This window comes from Amblyomma americanum, chromosome 8 (assembly GCF_052857255.1).
Source record: "Amblyomma americanum isolate KBUSLIRL-KWMA chromosome 8, ASM5285725v1, whole genome shotgun sequence".
NCBI classification, from domain to species: domain Eukaryota; kingdom Metazoa; phylum Arthropoda; class Arachnida; order Ixodida; family Ixodidae; genus Amblyomma; species Amblyomma americanum.
The window spans coordinates 65,000,452-65,018,041 of NC_135504.1; the positions used below are offsets into that span (position 1 = coordinate 65,000,452).

Here is a 17,590-nt window from a genome sequence, read left to right on the forward strand (position 1 = left end):
ACGATGATGGTAAAAGCAGTATTTTTGCGTTATGATTAAACTATTTCGAAGACGTGCTTGACGGCCAACCCCGCCTTATTTCGAAGTTGACTTCGAAGCTGAAGAGAGGGCTTCGGATGTACCAAGCATTTGTAGCAGCATCACCCTACATCAAACCACTCCTCTAAAGCTGATGGTCAGCGCAATGAGGACTTCTTTCGATTGTAATTACTGCCTCTGCCGTACTCTTTATCTCGGTTTGTCTGTAATCTTCAGTTTTCCTGCAGCTATAACCTTTAAAGCTTAAGTGACGGTTGCGAATTAAGAAGCTCAAGTTGCTGTTTTACCTCATGACTACTGGGAGGCAAGAGAGGCGCACTGAGGCATCAGTGAGCGTTCATAGCCCCATGTGTACAGGTGCCGCTGATTTCTCACTAGCGCCAGGTATTAAGAGCGCGGAGGCATACTGGTTAGCGCATGTTGCTTGCGACTGCCCCAGAAAGCTGTCGTGTTGAGCGGATAACACGTTCTCCCCGCTTAACCGCGGCTGACAAAGCTCAAAACCGGCGACCACACCCCTTGATCGTGAGCGCTACCGAGCGCAAGCCAACCACGGCGAGCTTTGCTTTTAGAGAAACTAAGGTACGACACTGGCTGACACAAAATGGAATTTATTGCTGCAACAACAATAACGCCGGCAAGCAACAACACATGCAAAGGAATCGAGGTCATCCGACTCACCAAGGCTACGAGCGAATGTTCGCCCACGCGAAGGCAGGGGAGAAGCTCTGCGGTTGGATGGCACGAGCTCGCGAGAGAATATTCCCACGAGGCCTTGCCTCGCTGGCAGAGAGCGCAGCGCCACGTCAAAACGCCTGCACGCGGCGCGTTCCCGAGCCGGAGAGAGCTGTCGAGCGCGCGCGCCGCAACCACGCCATCTGTGTCGCTGGTGTCGCTGCGATGCCGGCGTCCTCCCTTGCTAGTTAAGATAACTAGAAAGGGCGCCACGGAGAAGAGCACCAAAGGCGACGGAGCGGTGAGAGTCCCCATAAACTTAATGAAAATGCATCGAGCATTCGTCACAGGCGCACGCAAAAAGAGACATCTGGGTTCCAAACTTACACCCACATGACGTCTGCGACTGCGACTAAAATGCACTATAGACAGTTTCTAAGGAAGCTCAATTTTGTTCATATCTGCTGACAGCCTACTTTGCCTTGAAATCGCTGCTGTCATTTTCTTTACATCTCATCATAAAACCTTGGGCTATCCTCCCACGGGAGTGTATGCCTGTTCCAAATGTAAACAACATAACAAAGGGCGGTAAGCGTGCTTCGCCGAACTCGGTTTCTTGAGTCCATTGGAACCGAGAACTGCTCTGTGGATAAGAAACTTTATGTTTCGCTCTGATTAACCAATGCGAATTGGCAACGTAATAAAGTACAGAAAGTTTAGAACAAATGTCAGTTTGCTTGCGTAAGCAAATTCACCTCAAGTCAGCGCCTGAGCTGCACTTCTACCTTTCCTTTTTCCTATTGTAGTAATGCCTTTCGATCTCGAAATAACTATTGCCGAGCATCAACTGAAAAATTTAAGGTGACTATATTTCGCCCCCGTGACTACAGGGAGGCGAAACAGCAACTCTGAGATTATTCGACCTGAAGGAGCGCTGACCTCGAAACCACGGAGGGCACTGGTCGACCTTAGAGTTCACAGCTACGAAGAGATGTGGACAGCTGTAATAAGCGTACGGTTTGCACGAGGCTCGTAGCCAGAAATTTTTTTTCGGAAGGGGCCCGAGGTAGTTGTATAGGGCGAAGCCCGGGGGGGGGGGGGGGGGCATGCCTAACATAACACTGCTGGCGGGGGGGGGGGGGGGAGGTTGAGCGCAATGTCGGGGGGGGTGGGGTGCTCTCCGGATAAGTCCCTACTTTGCACAGTGCGTGCCCAAGTTGCCTGCGACTGCATCAAAGAATGCATCTTGTTGCCACGCGAACAAAGGAACGTAGAAGGAAACATACCAGATGTTGCGCAGAAATTCTCGTAATGTTTTGTGATAATTGTCAGTTTTCAGGTGTGCTTACGACAAATATACATATGTGACGTGTCTTTGAAATACTTCTCATCAGCGCTCCGTCCTGTTTCCTTCATCACTTGTCGTTCGCGTGGTTAGAAGATGCACGCAAGAACCAACCAGCTAGCCCGGCTTTCGTCGTTATAGCTGCCTCAAAGAGTGGTCGTGGTGAGGATTTCAGCATCATTCATGAAAAATAGCTGCCCAAAAACCAATAATCGCGATACAATTATATTGCGGCATGAAACGAAAGGAGGATGATAGATTTCTATGGCGCAAGGGCATCTGCGGCCAATGAGCGCCATGGCACAAGGTTTTTCAACTATTCAAGGCGGGGTCGAAGACCCATTTCCCAAGCATTCCACCCCAGATAAGCCGAGCACCATGCCAGGCGAAAGCTTGTACCCATTTTATCACCGGTGGGTAGCCGGCGGCACTGGGTATCAAATCCCGCACCTCCCGCATGCGAGGCAGATGCTCAACCACTTGGCCACCACTGCGATGCATAAGACGAAAGGAACTTTGGTAACAGGGTCGAGCCTCGGTCCATTTCTCCATTAGGGTTCGAACATTTCATAAACCACATAGGTTTATTTTGCGGTTGTGGTGGAACATTGATTGACCCTCAAGGAAAGGTGGTCGGGAGAGGTGATTAGTAATGGTTTCATTCATTCATGGGAGAAGTGCTTAGTCCAAGATCCCTTCGCGGTCGTGCGGCTGCGTACGCTCTTGAGTTTTATTTTGGGCGTGGTGTAAAAACATCGTACACGCTGATCACAACAAGCGGTACATCGATCAATCCAGAAACTTTTATGCAGTACAGCAATGACGCCAACAAAAAGCGGAAAATCATATAAAGCGCAGACAGACAGACAGAAGAGGCAAAAGACAGCATCATGTCTTCTCAACGTAATCTTCGGCGTCGACGTGACGTGGAGCCGACGCTGGGGATCTGCTGGTAGGCACGCCCAACCTCAATAGGACTCGAGGTCGGAAGCACGAGGCCCACGTGCTCATGGCGAGCCGTCCTGAGCACGACTGGCCCATCCTCTTCTAGAGTCGTGTGCCTCCTCACCGAGAATCTTTTTCCTGCGTGGCGGCGTCAGGGACAGCTCTTTCATCATACCAGTCCCGAAACGCCCGATGGCTTTCATGTATCAATGTGCCGATGTAAATGGTTAAATAATCAGGTGTTAGGGGATAGTCACACCCTTCGCGACATTTAGAAGAATTATTCATGGCTGCGCAGAAAGGGGATGTAGTGGATAAGGGCGCCGCCAATAGCTGACTGCCTTGCTGACAGGCGGCACCACAATCAGCTGGCCTCCTGGAACAAGCTGCACATTTACAGTCCACCTTTAATTCCGAAATCAGAGACTATTTCAAGTAAGATATCTGGCATCAGTGACACTCTCATGGCCATCATCTGTCATCTACACTCCACTCTGTGCAACGAAAACTATATTGCACTGTGAACGGCAAGAGTAGTGCCTGCGTCGACAAATGACCGGGCGAACACACAGCACTTCTAGGCATTTTAAGAAAGTTGACCTCAAGAGCAAAACGCTTTCAGCCTTCGGAAGCTGAAGCCAAGGCGGAGCTGCTTTAGAAGAGGCGGCTTCATAACACTAAAAAACTAACAGGATGGTTACCACTGACTAATTCCAGGTTCACCAAGAGCTATTTGCTGCGCTGTGTCATACTTTAATCATGATTTGTCTGCTTTTAAAAACCTACCTATGCCGTCACTGTGTTTGGCCTACTCAGCGGGGTGCGTTGCAATGACGTCGTGCGTGACGTGAGTGCAACTGAGGACGACAACGTTAGTGTTCAAACAGGGATGATGTTCTTAATATAATGCCAGAGTGCGCAATAGAAGGGAGCGATAGGACAACTAGGCAGGACGCTGGCAAGCGTTCCCAGGAGGCCGGAATTAATATGGAGAAACGCCAAAACATGAAAGCTTCTTCCCCCGTTGACAGAAAAGAACTCATCGAATTGCCAAAGCCAATAAATAATAGCAAGTTAGGAAAGAAGGAGTTGTAGCATAGAGATTATGGAGCATGTCCAAAAGAATATAGGTAGTCTAAAAGCCTTAAACAGAAAATAAGACAAGCAAAAATCAAGTGTAAGCGTAAGTGACAAGAGGGGCAGTACCACTACCAGTATAGAAATTAGGTTAATTTTGCGAAATAATCCTATGTTCGCACCTCCGTACAAAAAACAAGGGCGTCATTCAGGTTCATCTGCCGCTTTCCCATTGGCAATGCCTCTAAGGTTTCCTGTGCTTCCTCTATACTTACCGGCGTCACACCTACTTCCTCGGCAAAACCGCGTCTTCCCTATACAGAGATCTAGAGCAGCTGAAGTAATCATGATGCGCCTGACATAGGCGGTATTCCTGAGAAAGTGGATAAATAGCTAGAAACTATGGAGGAAGTACAAAAAACCTCAAAGGTAATGCAAACAGAAAAGCGGCAGCTGGACATTAAGTAACAACATGTTTGTTGCAAGAAGGTGTGAACATGGGGCTGGAAAATTTTCCCATTCTGTTTACGGAATGCCTCACGACACCGGGCATAGGAAAACCTTGCAAAAACGGTAATAATATCCTAATTAAGAAAAAAGGGAGTCGTCTGCAGAGAAAAATGATAAAATTCCGATTAGGAAGCATGTGAGAACGAGAAACAATTTGTCCAGTACTGATGTTTGGGTGCTTTCAGCTGGTATTCGGAGAAATTAATGGGCAAAATTCGGATATAAATGGTATTGGAGAATACTTTAGCAATCCCCGAATTGCTGATGACAACGCCCTGCTAAGTCACTCAGCAGACGAATTACAGATAATGATAATGATATAGGATAATGAGATAGGATGGCAACAGGCAAAGGAGAGAAGTCGTCGTAAGATTAATATGAACAAAACAAGTTATCAACGGCCTCGCTATAGAATAACAGTTAAAAAAAGCAGCGAAGAACTAGGATGGGTAAGCGTATACATCTGCTGAGCACAAATAGTGTACGCAGATCCAGACCACGTCAGTCAAAAAACTAAAAGAATAAGAGTACGGCGGAGTTAATTTTGCAGGTACTCTTAGGTAATGAACGACAGTTCGACTGTATCCTTCAAGAAGAAAGATATAGCATCTATATCTTGCCAGTACTCACACATGGGGTCGGAGATTCAAGGCTGTGCAAAAGAGTTTAATTAAAGTTGAGGATAGCGCAGCGAATTGTTGAACGAAAGCTTGTAGGGGACACTTAATCTCCCCCTAAAGCGTCTGACGCGATGGCTTTAGTGTGTTACTCACATATATGCGTAATTGATCATTCTGAATTTTGCACTCGTTTGAGCCTGGGAGTCATCATACTACTCCTTGCGCAAAGGTGCAATAGCAAACGGATGGGCCACTGTCCTCCGATCGCAGGTGCTGCATTACAGGTTGCTCTTTCCGAGCAACCTCTCGCGCTCATTCATTAGTTTCACTGCCGCCTGCCGGGTTGGTTAGTTTGTTCACAATTCGGCGAGCGTTTTGCGACCACGCCACAAGGTCACGTGACCTAGGTAGCTCACGTAGGTCGCTACGCGACCCTATTTATCGCTCACAAGGACGAGGACCACCCCGACGTCGCCGGATTCTCTGATAACATTTGAAACAGAGCAAAGGACGGGACACGAGGATGGAGACGCCACCAGTGTCGTAGTGTCTCCTTACTTGTGTTCTGTTTTTTTTTGCGCTGTTTAAAATACGAACGTTAACTAACCAGTCCGATTCACAACGCTTCTGTGGATTTTCCGGGCAATGGTAGCTTTGACGATGTCGCTTTAAAATTATTGATGTAAATTTACTTAGCAGAAAGTGAGAAGACTGGAGGCAGGAATCAAAGGAGAGCCGAAATCAAGCACAAGTGCGCGTGTGCAGGAGCCAGTAGAGAGTCAGGTGGCGGAAGGAGATTAGAAAGCTCGCCGAGATCTGTTGGCCGCAGATAACGAGGTACAGGGTTGATAAATGTCAGCGGAGGAGGCATTTAATCTGCAGTTATGCCACAGTTAGGGTGATGACGTTGAATAAATATTAAACGGAATATTACAACTGTACCCAACAACACAGTAATTTCGCGACAGCAGAAAAAGAAGTGAGGTGTTGTATGTTATCGAGATGACAAGTTAAAGAAGGTGCCCTGCATACTTCGTTTCTCTTGATGTATAACGAGTACTTCCACTGGAAGCCAGTCAAAAGGTGAACAGGAGTTTACAGCTCTTTTTTAGTCTTTTCAACCCAAAGCTTCGGCATCACGCTTTGAGAAGCAGTGCAGCTCACCTGCCATCACGACGGCGAGCATGACTGCCAAAGTGAAGAGGAGCAGGCCAACCAGCACCAGCGCAATGTACGATATACACGCCGCCAGGGACCAGTTTCTGTAAGGCAGCACAGGTTCGTATTAAGAGATCAGAAAAAATACCCTGGATCCTGAGGACCAATCTAAATGAGCTGTAAAAGTCGACCACAGTTTAGAGCTTTAAGGCGACTCAGGGTTCCCTCAGCAACCTTGGTTCTTTGATGTAATGGGATAAAGTCAGTATTGCATTTCGCCAAATTATCCGGAATTCAATAGGAATTCTGTGGCTCTGGAAGATTATTCTAATGCAAACCAGAATACGCATGCAGGTAAAAAGGGCAAGCAACTGAGCATACGTTCCTTTCTGCCCTAATAATCCTTCAATCCATGCTGAAACAGCGTACAGCCCCTTTAACACAAACATTTTAGCACAGAACCTTATCACGAGTGAAGTTGTGGCTCAAGAACTCTAAAAATTATGCGGTAATTTGAGAGCACTTCAAAACAGCACCCCTCCAACAAAAAAGTATCCACTTTAATGCGTCTGTGACGTTTGATTTATGTAGTCGAGGTTTCTCAACCTGAAAGGTAATCATTCAGTCGAGGACTTAAGATTCTTAGTGACGTCAATTCGATCCCTTAAGCAATTCTATTGTTCCCTTGCATTTCACCTTCGCTCAGTAATGCGCTCTTAGTCGGCGTCCGTCTTAAGGCAGACAACAAGAGAACGTAAATTTTGTCCGCCTAGCTGCAGCAACTTTTAGCGGAAACCAACCACACCTTGCATGGAATTAAGCATTCGATACGACATAAACAAAACGCGCTTGAGTACTGTTTCCGCGCTCCCACATAGCACTGTTTCTGCGTTGAAGCAGCAGAAACGATATGCCACGAAGGCATCGCAATCATGTATGTACAACAACATTGTTCAGGTAACCCTTTCATTATATTGCAGAAGAAATAAGTGCAACTGCACAAAGATCAGCTATTGCGAACGACATTACCGAAAGGGGAGGCCATTAGGCTCCTGCGGTTAAGCTATCACTATAAACCTATCACGCTACCTCTTTATCATAGCTGTCAGTCTTCTCCCCTGAGGAGAGCAAGAGCTCAGTGATTCAGTTAGGTGGGCCTTCCGTCACTCTAGCGCCCTACACGCAACCTACATCCACCCTACAGCAACTTACTTTCAGGCAACTCCAAAGCAGTAAGTTATCAATATAGTCGTTAATGTGCAGTTCTCGCGCAGAATATCGCCTCAGCTACGCATCCATTACTCTCTCATTTATCGCTTAAATAGTTGAGAAATTGGTGCGAACAGTTGCCAACAAAAGATTTGTTCGACGTGGCGCCTTGACCCGTGTAATGAATGTAGCTTTGTCCTTCGCATGTACACCACGTCTTCGCGAAGGCAACGAGACGGGACAACCGGAACATTTATTCTTATTTCCGCCATACGTGAAAGATCCCCAACTGCTGCCGCTACAGCCATATTAACCCTAAGAATCAATTTATGCAACCGCATCAGATATTCACGCGCTCACCTGTCACTTGTGGTTTGGTCAGTCGTAGCTGGAAAAAAAGACAAAAAGATGTACTATCAAGATTCTCGAGAGTGAATGAAGCGAATGCTGAGCTGAATGATGTAATTTATTATTATAAGTCTTCAAACCAAAACAGACAGGCAAATCTGTCGAAATGTTTAGTTTTTCGCTCGGAAGGCTACTACAAATGTCGGGAAACATGCTCGTAAGGTCCTTCACACCTTAATTTGGAGGCTGGTGAATAGTTCGGAACACAAAGAGATAGCCGTTCAGCCGCTGAAAACAAAAGAGTGTAGAGAATCTGCTCGTGGTTTCCCATATTATTTCTTTCGTGTAAAAATCAACTTCTGCCAACCCCACTGCAATCCAGAGAACGTGATGCCTGCTAGAAAGATCTCATAAACAACGGATGCAAAACCCTGACACAAGCCGTGTGTTAATGCTGCAGGCCGATTGCTTGAGAAGCCGCCCTCAACAGCACAAACTTGCACAGGGGCTATGTACCTGAAATAAAGATACTTGTGACGCCGTATAACTATTTCTTCTAAAATAGTTTTACCTGAAACCACGCAACTTCAGGTAGAATAAGCGGAAAGCCGCTCGCATCGCTGACGAGAGGACAAATTTTGGCACCTGTTTCTGGAATGACACTTGAGCGCGTATGTAAAGTATGCCCTTTCGATAAACTAGCCAATGCTTCTAGTGCGACTGATGCATCTAAGATGAAAAGCATGTTACGGAACAATAAGATATTAAAAACAATGTAGATATTAAAGGGCTACTGTATAGGTTTTAGAAATCAAGGAGCTTAAAAGTGTCGAATGCGTGAACCTCGCAGGTAAAGGATGCGAAGTCTTTTTAGGCTAGCATTCGAAATAGTGAAGTAATCCGCGATAAAATCACGGCGCCCTTCGAGCATCTCCGTTGCGCAGTACGCCAACTGGGCGGCACATGAAGAAGTAATCGTAGGTATCCGTACATATCCAACGCATAAACGCCTGCTTTGAAGGAAAAAAAAAAAACAAACGCCACCGAAGACAAATCCTCAGAACATTCTTTGGCAGCTTCCAACGAGGCATAGCAGGGTGTGGCTGACGATAGCGATAATTTCAAATCATCAGTTCCGTGACGTAACACTGAACTTCTCTGCCTTCCTTCCATGGTATGAGGCAAAGCGCGAAATTCGATCGTCGATTACGTCGCTAATTTAAATGCTAGTGCAAAAACACTCGGTATGCTTTACCTACAGCCTATATAGCTTTGAATTCTGGAATATCGATAAACTCTCAAAAATGGGTGCAGTTGCCCTCTACGTCAAACGTCCCACCTAAATAGAGTTAGTGAGCTAACCGATGAATCGCTACTACGGTGTCAATAATAATAGTAATAAGGAGAATTAATTAAGTTGATTAAGATATTTCTAGGTATATACACTACAGAATAGGCGCATTCCAAGGTTAATCTTATCCAAGTTGTGTACAACCGCAGGGCAACATGGGCGCACAACAGAGCTTTGTATACAGAAAAGTTTATAATACATACCACGCAAAAATGAGCAGTTACAAGATAAATTTTAATAAAAGAATATTGTCAGTGATTCCGCACAGGTTACAAGTTAGAAAATTTATAAACATGGCAAGATGGTTCCGTATAATGAAAGTATGAAGCGCGCTTTACGTACGCACTAGGACTTAAAGTTCACTGCATACCTTAAAAATGTATAATGCCTCTTTAAATAAAGAAGGCTCTGCTCCCGTGACTAAAATGCTCCTGTGTAATGTTTTCCGTTGTGTCATGAATGTAACTAAAGGTGAGGCTTTGTATCTTTTTGCGGGCTGACAAAAATTTTGATTAACCTCGCGGACGTGATCTAAACGAAATAACGAGGAACACCAATTATCACTGGGATAAACGTAGTGGAAAAGAACAATCGGAAGAATCTCGCTCCGTAATGCAAGTAAACAGATTTCTGGTCGTGAAGAGGTGCAAGCTAGACGCATCCCAGAAATGTCATAGATCTGGAGAGATGAGAAGATGAGCACCCCAATCTCACAGCCCCATTCAAATATAAGGAGCCATAGCGGTGTATGACGGCATTTTTTCTCAGCTTAACAGCTCACACTAAGCCTGGCAGTCTTAATCATTACTGTATATCTGTGCACATCCGCCTTAATTACGGCGAGCGAAACTAAACGAGAGATGAGTATTGGCGATATGAAGTTAATTCCGCTTCAGTGTGGCCGGGGCCTCGAATATAAAAGGAGCCATCAACTACGCAACATTTGTTTCTGTCACAGCACAAAATGAAAAAAGTATTTTTTTCAGAGATTACATACTACTGCCGAAACTGTGGCACGAAACTGTTTCGCAGTGAAGACACTGACCGCTGACCGTTGTAAATAAAAAGTGGAGTGCTTACTTCGAACCCTGTCACGCCGAATCGTTGTATTAGCACTGTAGGGTGCAGGACGAGGTGTTCGGACAGGAGCGCTTGGAGCGAGCATCGGAGCTGGTGGGGGTGGAGGAGGACGAGGAGGAGGAGGAGGGTAGTACACCGGCATGTAGTACCCGGGAGGGTTCGCCGGTGGGGACAACGGGTACTCCATGAACCCGGTCTCATCTGTGAGAGGAGCAGGTGAAGAAAAAGACAAAATGACCATTGAACGAAAAGTCGTGTAATTAAACATATGACAAAGAAAAATATTGCACATGGGCTATAAAAACTACCTGCCGTCCTTTCCATCAGCGATTATGACGTGGTGAAAAATACCTTGCTTCGCTCAACATCTCATAATTGTTGGTTTATATATGCCAATCGCCAGGCTTTTGTGTACTTTAGATACTGGCGTGTAGTTAGACATTTTTATTGCTCTCTTTATTTTTTCTCAAAATCCCGCTCTCCGAACTGGGACTCAGTGAAAAGGGCAATCACGACTAGCAGCTTCTGTCACCGTTACAGCTAAAAAGTTCCTCGCTCCTCTTCACTTACAAGGAGGCAAAAACCGGCCAATAAGACGAGGTACAAGAAGTAGGAATGTACACCCGTTCACTGAACTAGTAACTGTGCTTCATTGAACAAGGCGCCTTCCCAGTAAGGCTCACAAGACACGCGCAACGAAGCCAAACCCATCACCGGACAAAGACATAAGACAGATAGGCAGCACAACTATCGCCCGAAAGCAAGTTCTTTTTGAAGCAGCCGTACCGAAGTTGTGCTCATGCAATCTTCACCGTGCAACCTGATGTAGTAGGCTTCTAAAATTTCGCGTTCTTCTTCCCCTCTGCCAAGAGTGCTTACGTTGCCAAACAGCGGGTAGCAGCCACACTCGCGACAATGACGGGGCAAGTTTTGCCCGTCGGCAGAACCCAAAGGGTTATGGTGTTCGCGCAGCCGTTCATTGATACACCGGCCCGTTTGTCCGCCGTAAATCTTTTCGCATCAGATGGGAAACATACCGCAGGCCTGTGGAATATTTCGTCAAAAAACATTTTCATGCTTGGCCGTGCAACCAGGAATTCTCGATTTGCCTCATGATATACGCGAGCACAGGCCAGAGAGCTTGTAGGCAGCAGAGAATGCAACGTTAACACCCTGCTTAAGTGCATTTTTCTTAATGTTGTGGGCTGGCCCGTGCCCATAGGGCATAACTTCAAATCTTTTTTTTGCTCAGTGGCAACAGCATTAACCTGCCTGGCATTCTTTTTTTTTCTTCTTAATCCTTAATTTCTTTTATCCTTAAAATGCTGCATCTTTTGGAGCTAAACTTCCTCACACAGAGGATTATGATTATGTAGTTTCGGATTCGCAAAGATGGGGGCTGCAAGTTGTAGGAAGGCTGTTTTAACGCAGCCTCATAAGTATCTCGGTAATACACGATAACGGCACAAAAATTGCCGCCAAAGCAGGACACTTAATCGCTGATTGGGTCTGACCAAGTTATAGCATAGTCGTTCCAAATGGCCACATATGGAATAGACACCCATAGTGAAATTCGCTCATATGGACGCCTTGGCATGCGTTGGTTCATGGTTCGACTCCCAACGAATGGCTGGCGCAAGCTACGGCTAGCATTTTCTTGCCACATTTCACCTAGATTGCAACGCAATCAGTCTCGCACTGGATCGACAATTATCGCAGCGACAATCTTTGTCCCATTACACCGCCAACTCGCCTAGTGTGACTGCGACACAACGACGGGAAGACGCCTCAACGGGCTCTTGATGCTAGTGCATAAAAGCAAGCATTGAGTGCAGCTGCCTGATGCCTTAGTGCGGCATGGATGCATCGACATCTGCTTCAAAGTATACGGTCGCAATAGCGTACGAGTCAAAAGTAGAATCTGGCTCGCGTCTGACAACAGACATGAATGTTCACGCACACATTGAAATAAACGTGACTTTGACATTAAAAATTCTTCAAGATATTTTTCACCGCCCGCAGTATATCTATGCAAGCTCTGAAGATGTTTGAAAAAGATGTGAGCGGACAGGCTGGCAAATTATTTCGACTCTGCGGAAAATGAGTACGTGTTTGGGAATGCCCCCCGCTAACCTGCACCCACTAAAGCAAATGTGGAAAGAACAAATACCTGCCGTATTCCCGATTTTGGATCTACAGCCGCTCAATAAAGCCTAGGCCTCGTGAAAAAGGAAAGCAATCCTGCATTTAAACAGCTGGTGGAGGCAAATAGGCTTTTAAAGGTGACAACTGTTAGATATGATCCTGAGTGCGCTTTACCTTACACGCATATTACGCTGCATACTCGAAGTTACGAAATCTACTTCTAGATTTTTTTCTTCTCCCTCAACTTTTCACTTATATGCAACGCCATGTTTCTCCGAGACGACATAACTCCGAAACTATAATGGACACAGTGTAAGTTTGCGCAAACACGCTCATGAAGAAGAAAAAATTACCGGGCAGTGGTTTATCCGGCGGATGTGGCCCTGCAATCAAAAACATAAAAAAACAATTCGATAAAGAACAAACTACTCTGAATTACGCTTTCGAAAGATGGAGAAGGAGAAAGCATGCAGTATTTGCTGTCAATGTGATATCGACAATGGCCCGGGTCTTTTTGTGTTAACGCAAAGACACCTAAACCTTTCCAACTAGGGTTTCTACAGTGAAATCACAAGTGACACTATATTTCAGAGCGCTAAGTGCGGTGAAAGTACATATTACTGCAAAAAATGACACCTCTTAGCAGGATTTGTCCAAGCGCAGAAGCTACCCTGTTATTGCACGCCATGTATGAAATAGTTACTATAGTCGGATATAACTCAAGAACGAAGCGGCTTTTCCCCGTCGAAGGAACCCCATTCCAGCCAATGGCCTCGGCCGATTCTCATGACCCTGATAATGTAACAATACAGGGAGTGGCGCCACATTGGAGGGAGGGGTCTATCCCCGACCATAGAGGGAAGGGATTATCTCCTTTCATCTACCACTCCCTGCTTTGTCACACTAGTAGGGTCAATAGAATCGGCCGACGCCAATGGCTGGAAGGGGGTCCTTTGACGGTGAAAAGCAGCTGCGCTCTTGAGTTGTATCCGACTACAGAATTTGGCGTGTAGTTGCCGTGCAACGCGTAAAGCTCGAGTCAGTGTCTACAAGTCCGAGATGATTCCTAAACACACTCTGGCACTGATAAGAGCTACGGGAAAATCAGCGAAGAAATCACTGTCAAATCAACGGGACTGCAGTGGCCAGCGCCTGTTATCGTATATCTATGAGGATTCAAAAGTTCATTGGTTGTAAATACGTTTATATCATGCCAGGCGTACATTTCCTATTCCGACATCAATTATACTACAGTGTTATCGCAATCAAAACTAACCGCCATGGTGCTTAGCGAAGCGGCTGCAATACTTACGTAGAGAAGCCTGATACATCTCGCTAAACAAGGCTGTAAAAAAAATAGAAATTATATGTCGCTTTTTTTCTCGTGACAATAAATAAACAGTCAGTTAAGCGATTACGCAAATGCCGATATGAGCACTTAAGATATTGAAAACGTTCAAAAGCACTCCCCTGTAAAGTCAAATACTTTACACGGCTGCTCTAGCAGAGCGAATTAAACAAATCAGGCAGTTTGTAAGTAAAAGGCAAGCTCGAATGTTGGAACATGCAAATCCAGGCTGAACCGCTCAACTCCAGGATGTGTGAAATGGCTACGAAACCACTGCAGTTTTTCGTGGGACTCGTACTGTATAGACTTCTACTCTGGTGTGGTCTATTATCGGCAGTAATAGTTTGCTGGATGCGGGTGTGCGGAAAAGAAATTATTTCGACGCAATCACGCAAAGCAAATCGACGGAAATGTCTAAAGGTATGTGGCAGCGACCATGCTGCACCAGATGGTATAACATTACCGAGGGGCTGGGCGACGAGGCATAGTCCTACTGCAACTTTTTTTTTTCAGAAACTCAGCCACCAAACTTTTGCTACTGACAGTAAAGACCTGATTACACTTCTGTAGTGAGCTCAAGCAGTGTTGTGGAGAAACTGACAGTAAAGACCTGATTACACTTCTGTAGTGAGCTCAAGCAGTGTTGTGGAGAAACTGACAGTAAAGACCTGATTACACTTCTGTAGTGAGCTCAAGCAGTGTTGTGGAGAAGAAATAAAGGCGAAATTTTAACGTACGTATTATGTTTTGCTAATAATACAAGCGCTAGAGCCCACACGAATAGACATGAGAACCGCACAGGCACAAATCATGGCCCCTCCTCTACACCCACACCAGTCCTCCTCCAATCCGTCACCTCCACTCCCTGTCTAGGGTACATGTTTCCTTTATTTCGCTCTATCTCTCCTCCTCTCCCCTCTCAGCGCGGCCTCACTCGATGGTCGTTTTTTGCCGCCATGGCCCCTCTAATGCTTCAAGGATTGAAAGTAAAGCTGCAGATGGGCCTGGTTGGTTTTTGCTGCTTAACTTCATTAGTGCGCCACTGTTGTGCCCTGTCTGCATGTATGGTTTATGCGTCCACTGTTGTTCGTTCTCAAGAGTACCACACTAATGAAGTTAAAACGCATTAAAGCTCAGCCTTCACCTTGAGCACCGAAGAAGCCGCGTGTGTTACTCTTATCGGCCAAGCGTTCACATGGCTCCCAGTGCCTCTGAAATAAGAGCTCGTGTTCTGCACAGCAGTGCGTTTTCTTGACAGTCTTGCACTGTTATGCATTGTCATCATCATCACCATCAGCCTGACTACACCCACTGCAGGGCAAAGGCCTCCCCATGTCTCTCCGATTAACCCTGTACTTTTCCAGCCGCGCCCACCATGTCCCCACAACTTCTTAATCTCATCCACCCACCTAACCTTCTGCCGCCCCCTGCTACGCTTGCATTCTCCTGGAAACCACTCCGTTACACTTAAGGACCAGCAGCTATCTTGCCTTCGCATTACATGCCCTGCCCAAGCCCATTTCTTCCTCTTGATTTCGACTAGGATGTCATTGACCCGCGTTTTTTCCCTCACCCACTCCACCCGCTTCCGGTGTCTTAACGTTACACCTATCATTTTCCTTTCCATGGCTCGCTGTGCTGTCCTTACCTCGAACCCTTTTGCTTAGCCTCCACCGGGTAAGTACCGGTGACTACCGGTAAGATCCACCGGTAAGATCTGTTGTATAAGCTTGCTGTAAAGCTTAGTATCTCACACTCTGCGCTTTTTCTAAACACGATGCATGCTCAGTGTCATCCACTGATTAAATTACTCGCGAAGCATCTCGACAGGTTGTAATTTGGCATCATAAAAAGAATGAAAAATAATAAAGCATATAGGCACCAGTGAATACCGTGAAATCCACGATTCTTTCGCGCATTGCTTCTAGACTACGGGCGAGAACTGCCCGCAGCCAGCCTAGTGACCCTGCGCGACCATAACTGTGATTTGGGAAAGCCTTCACGCGTTTACTCGCGTCGATAATTTAGTGGGTTATAGAGATAGCGGCAGTTCTAGAAGTACAGCAGGCCGGGCGTCAGGTTGACTCACCTGGCTCAGTCATCGCCGAGAAGCTGGACGCTACGCGTCAGATGGCTGCGCAAACTCTTCTTCGTCTTCTTTGCTCTCGCCACGTGTTCACACGCTGGTCACGTGACCACGAGCGGATTTCACCTGCCAAAATCGAAGCATTTCTCGCCGAAGTGTCTAACGGAGGCAGTAAAGCTGGAGACAAATGATTACTCTAAGATGTTGTGCTTGGCAATGTGGCCCCAGGACCAGCAGGTTTCGATTTTCGTTGAACAGCAGGAAGGCGAGGCCGTTTCCGCTTATGTTAACAGATATCGCTGACAATACCACCAACTGAAGAAAAAGCCCCTTCAACAGCTTTCGCTTCAAGAATCATCATAAGCATTCGAATCTACCCCGAGCCAAAGAAAATAGTCAATTTTCGGTCTCAGTTTCTTTTGGTCTCCCCAACATAAATGCATGCATTAATGTACAACAACCAACGTATTCATGCTACCAGTAGCATCGCCATCAAAAAGAGCGCGAGAGAAGAGGAAGTTGTTCAGCGCGAGGAGACACGGGGTCTTTGCTAGTCTCAGAAGAAGACTGCTTTCGAACGTGCCTGTCGCCAATCTGACGTGCTCGCCCACACTTGCTGTCAGGGAACCACTCTTACCCAGCACTTCGTGTATGGCTGACAGCGACGAAGAAAGCGGGGTGAGTTTGTTCCCTCCGTTGCCTACCACAGCGACGGCGGTAAGGGGGACCTCCGTCAGGGTTAACCGCAGTCTCATTACCGTCCAAGGCTTTCCCTCATCTGCTTTCGTTAGTTATTTCTTTTCCCTGACGTACATTTTTTTTAAATTGGTGACGCACTATCCCGTAAATGGGAACTGCCACGCTCATGTGCCGCTCCATCGATGTTCAGGTGGGTCGAAGGCTCCAGGGCTATGCTGGACGGCGATTAAGAGCTGCCTCTGGAGTCCAAACACTACAACTCTGGCATACTCTGTTTTCCCACGTGGAAGTGATTGCACTCTTCCGCATTTCACACCCCAGATTGCTGCCACCTGGAAAGCTTTCTGAAAAGGTGCCAATGTCCTAACCATGACCGCTGTTCCGCTAACCGTGGCCTGTTTTACTAGAGGTCATAAGTTTCTAGCTGGGCGATCGATTAATAATAACTAATAAAATAAACTTAGCCAACGCAGAGTCTGAATTTCTGAGTTTGCAGGACTAATCATCCAGTAATTATCCCTTCCCCTTGTAGTGCTACGCTGAGGCCAATTAGAATAGCGGGCAGTGGCTTGTCTCACAATGGGAACGCATAGCAACCGAGAAGCAGTTTCACCTGCCGGTGATGTTGACCGGCAAAAAAAAATCCATAAACAACGCCCGCCATTAAATGCCCTACATCTTCAACCACGTTACTGCTAAGCTGTATTGAATTCTCAATTCAAATTGTGCTCAGGGGTGCTATGACAAGCTTTTATAGTCAGATCCTGCTGGCAGATTCACCTTCTGATAACCGCGGTGTTAAACTAAGGTGTTCTTGCGGATCAAAGGCCAATATATTTGGGCAGAGAATTTTCTCTACTTTATGAAATGTTCTACGTGAGACCACATTGGCCTGCGTTTCCACAGAAAACATCGAGAAATGCTTGGGGTATGTACGTCTCCCTAAAATTCTTTC

The 17,590-nt window shown here is 46.2% G+C and overlaps 1 protein-coding gene across 1 annotated transcript; it reads right to left on the bottom strand.

Moving 5' to 3' along the window:
- Nucleotides 1-2,917: 2,917 nt before the first annotated feature.
- LOC144102451 (uncharacterized) lies at nt 2,918-16,075 on the bottom strand. Its single transcript, XM_077635718.1, has 7 exons — nt 15,940-16,075; nt 13,815-13,847; nt 12,856-12,885; nt 10,358-10,558; nt 7,939-7,966; nt 6,376-6,473; nt 2,918-3,142 (listed from the first exon to the last, which is right to left on the bottom strand). Exons 1-7 carry the CDS (start codon nt 15,950-15,952, stop codon nt 2,958-2,960), a joined length of 588 nt encoding a protein of 195 aa, XP_077491844.1. The 5' UTR covers nt 15,953-16,075; the 3' UTR covers nt 2,918-2,957.
- Nucleotides 16,076-17,590: the final 1,515 nt, after the last annotated feature.

What these genes read in the sequence shown, in the direction of transcription:
- LOC144102451 (XM_077635718.1), bottom strand. An exon ending in GACCAAACCACAAGTGACAG is followed by an intron (nt 6,474 to 7,938) that starts GTGAGCGCGTGA and finishes GCTGCCTTACAG; the next exon opens with AAACTGGTCCCTGGCGGCGT. An exon ending in GCTCGCCGTCGTGATGGCAG is followed by an intron (nt 3,143 to 6,375) that starts GTGAGCTGCACT and finishes GCCGCCACGCAG; the next exon opens with GAAAAAGATTCTCGGTGAGG.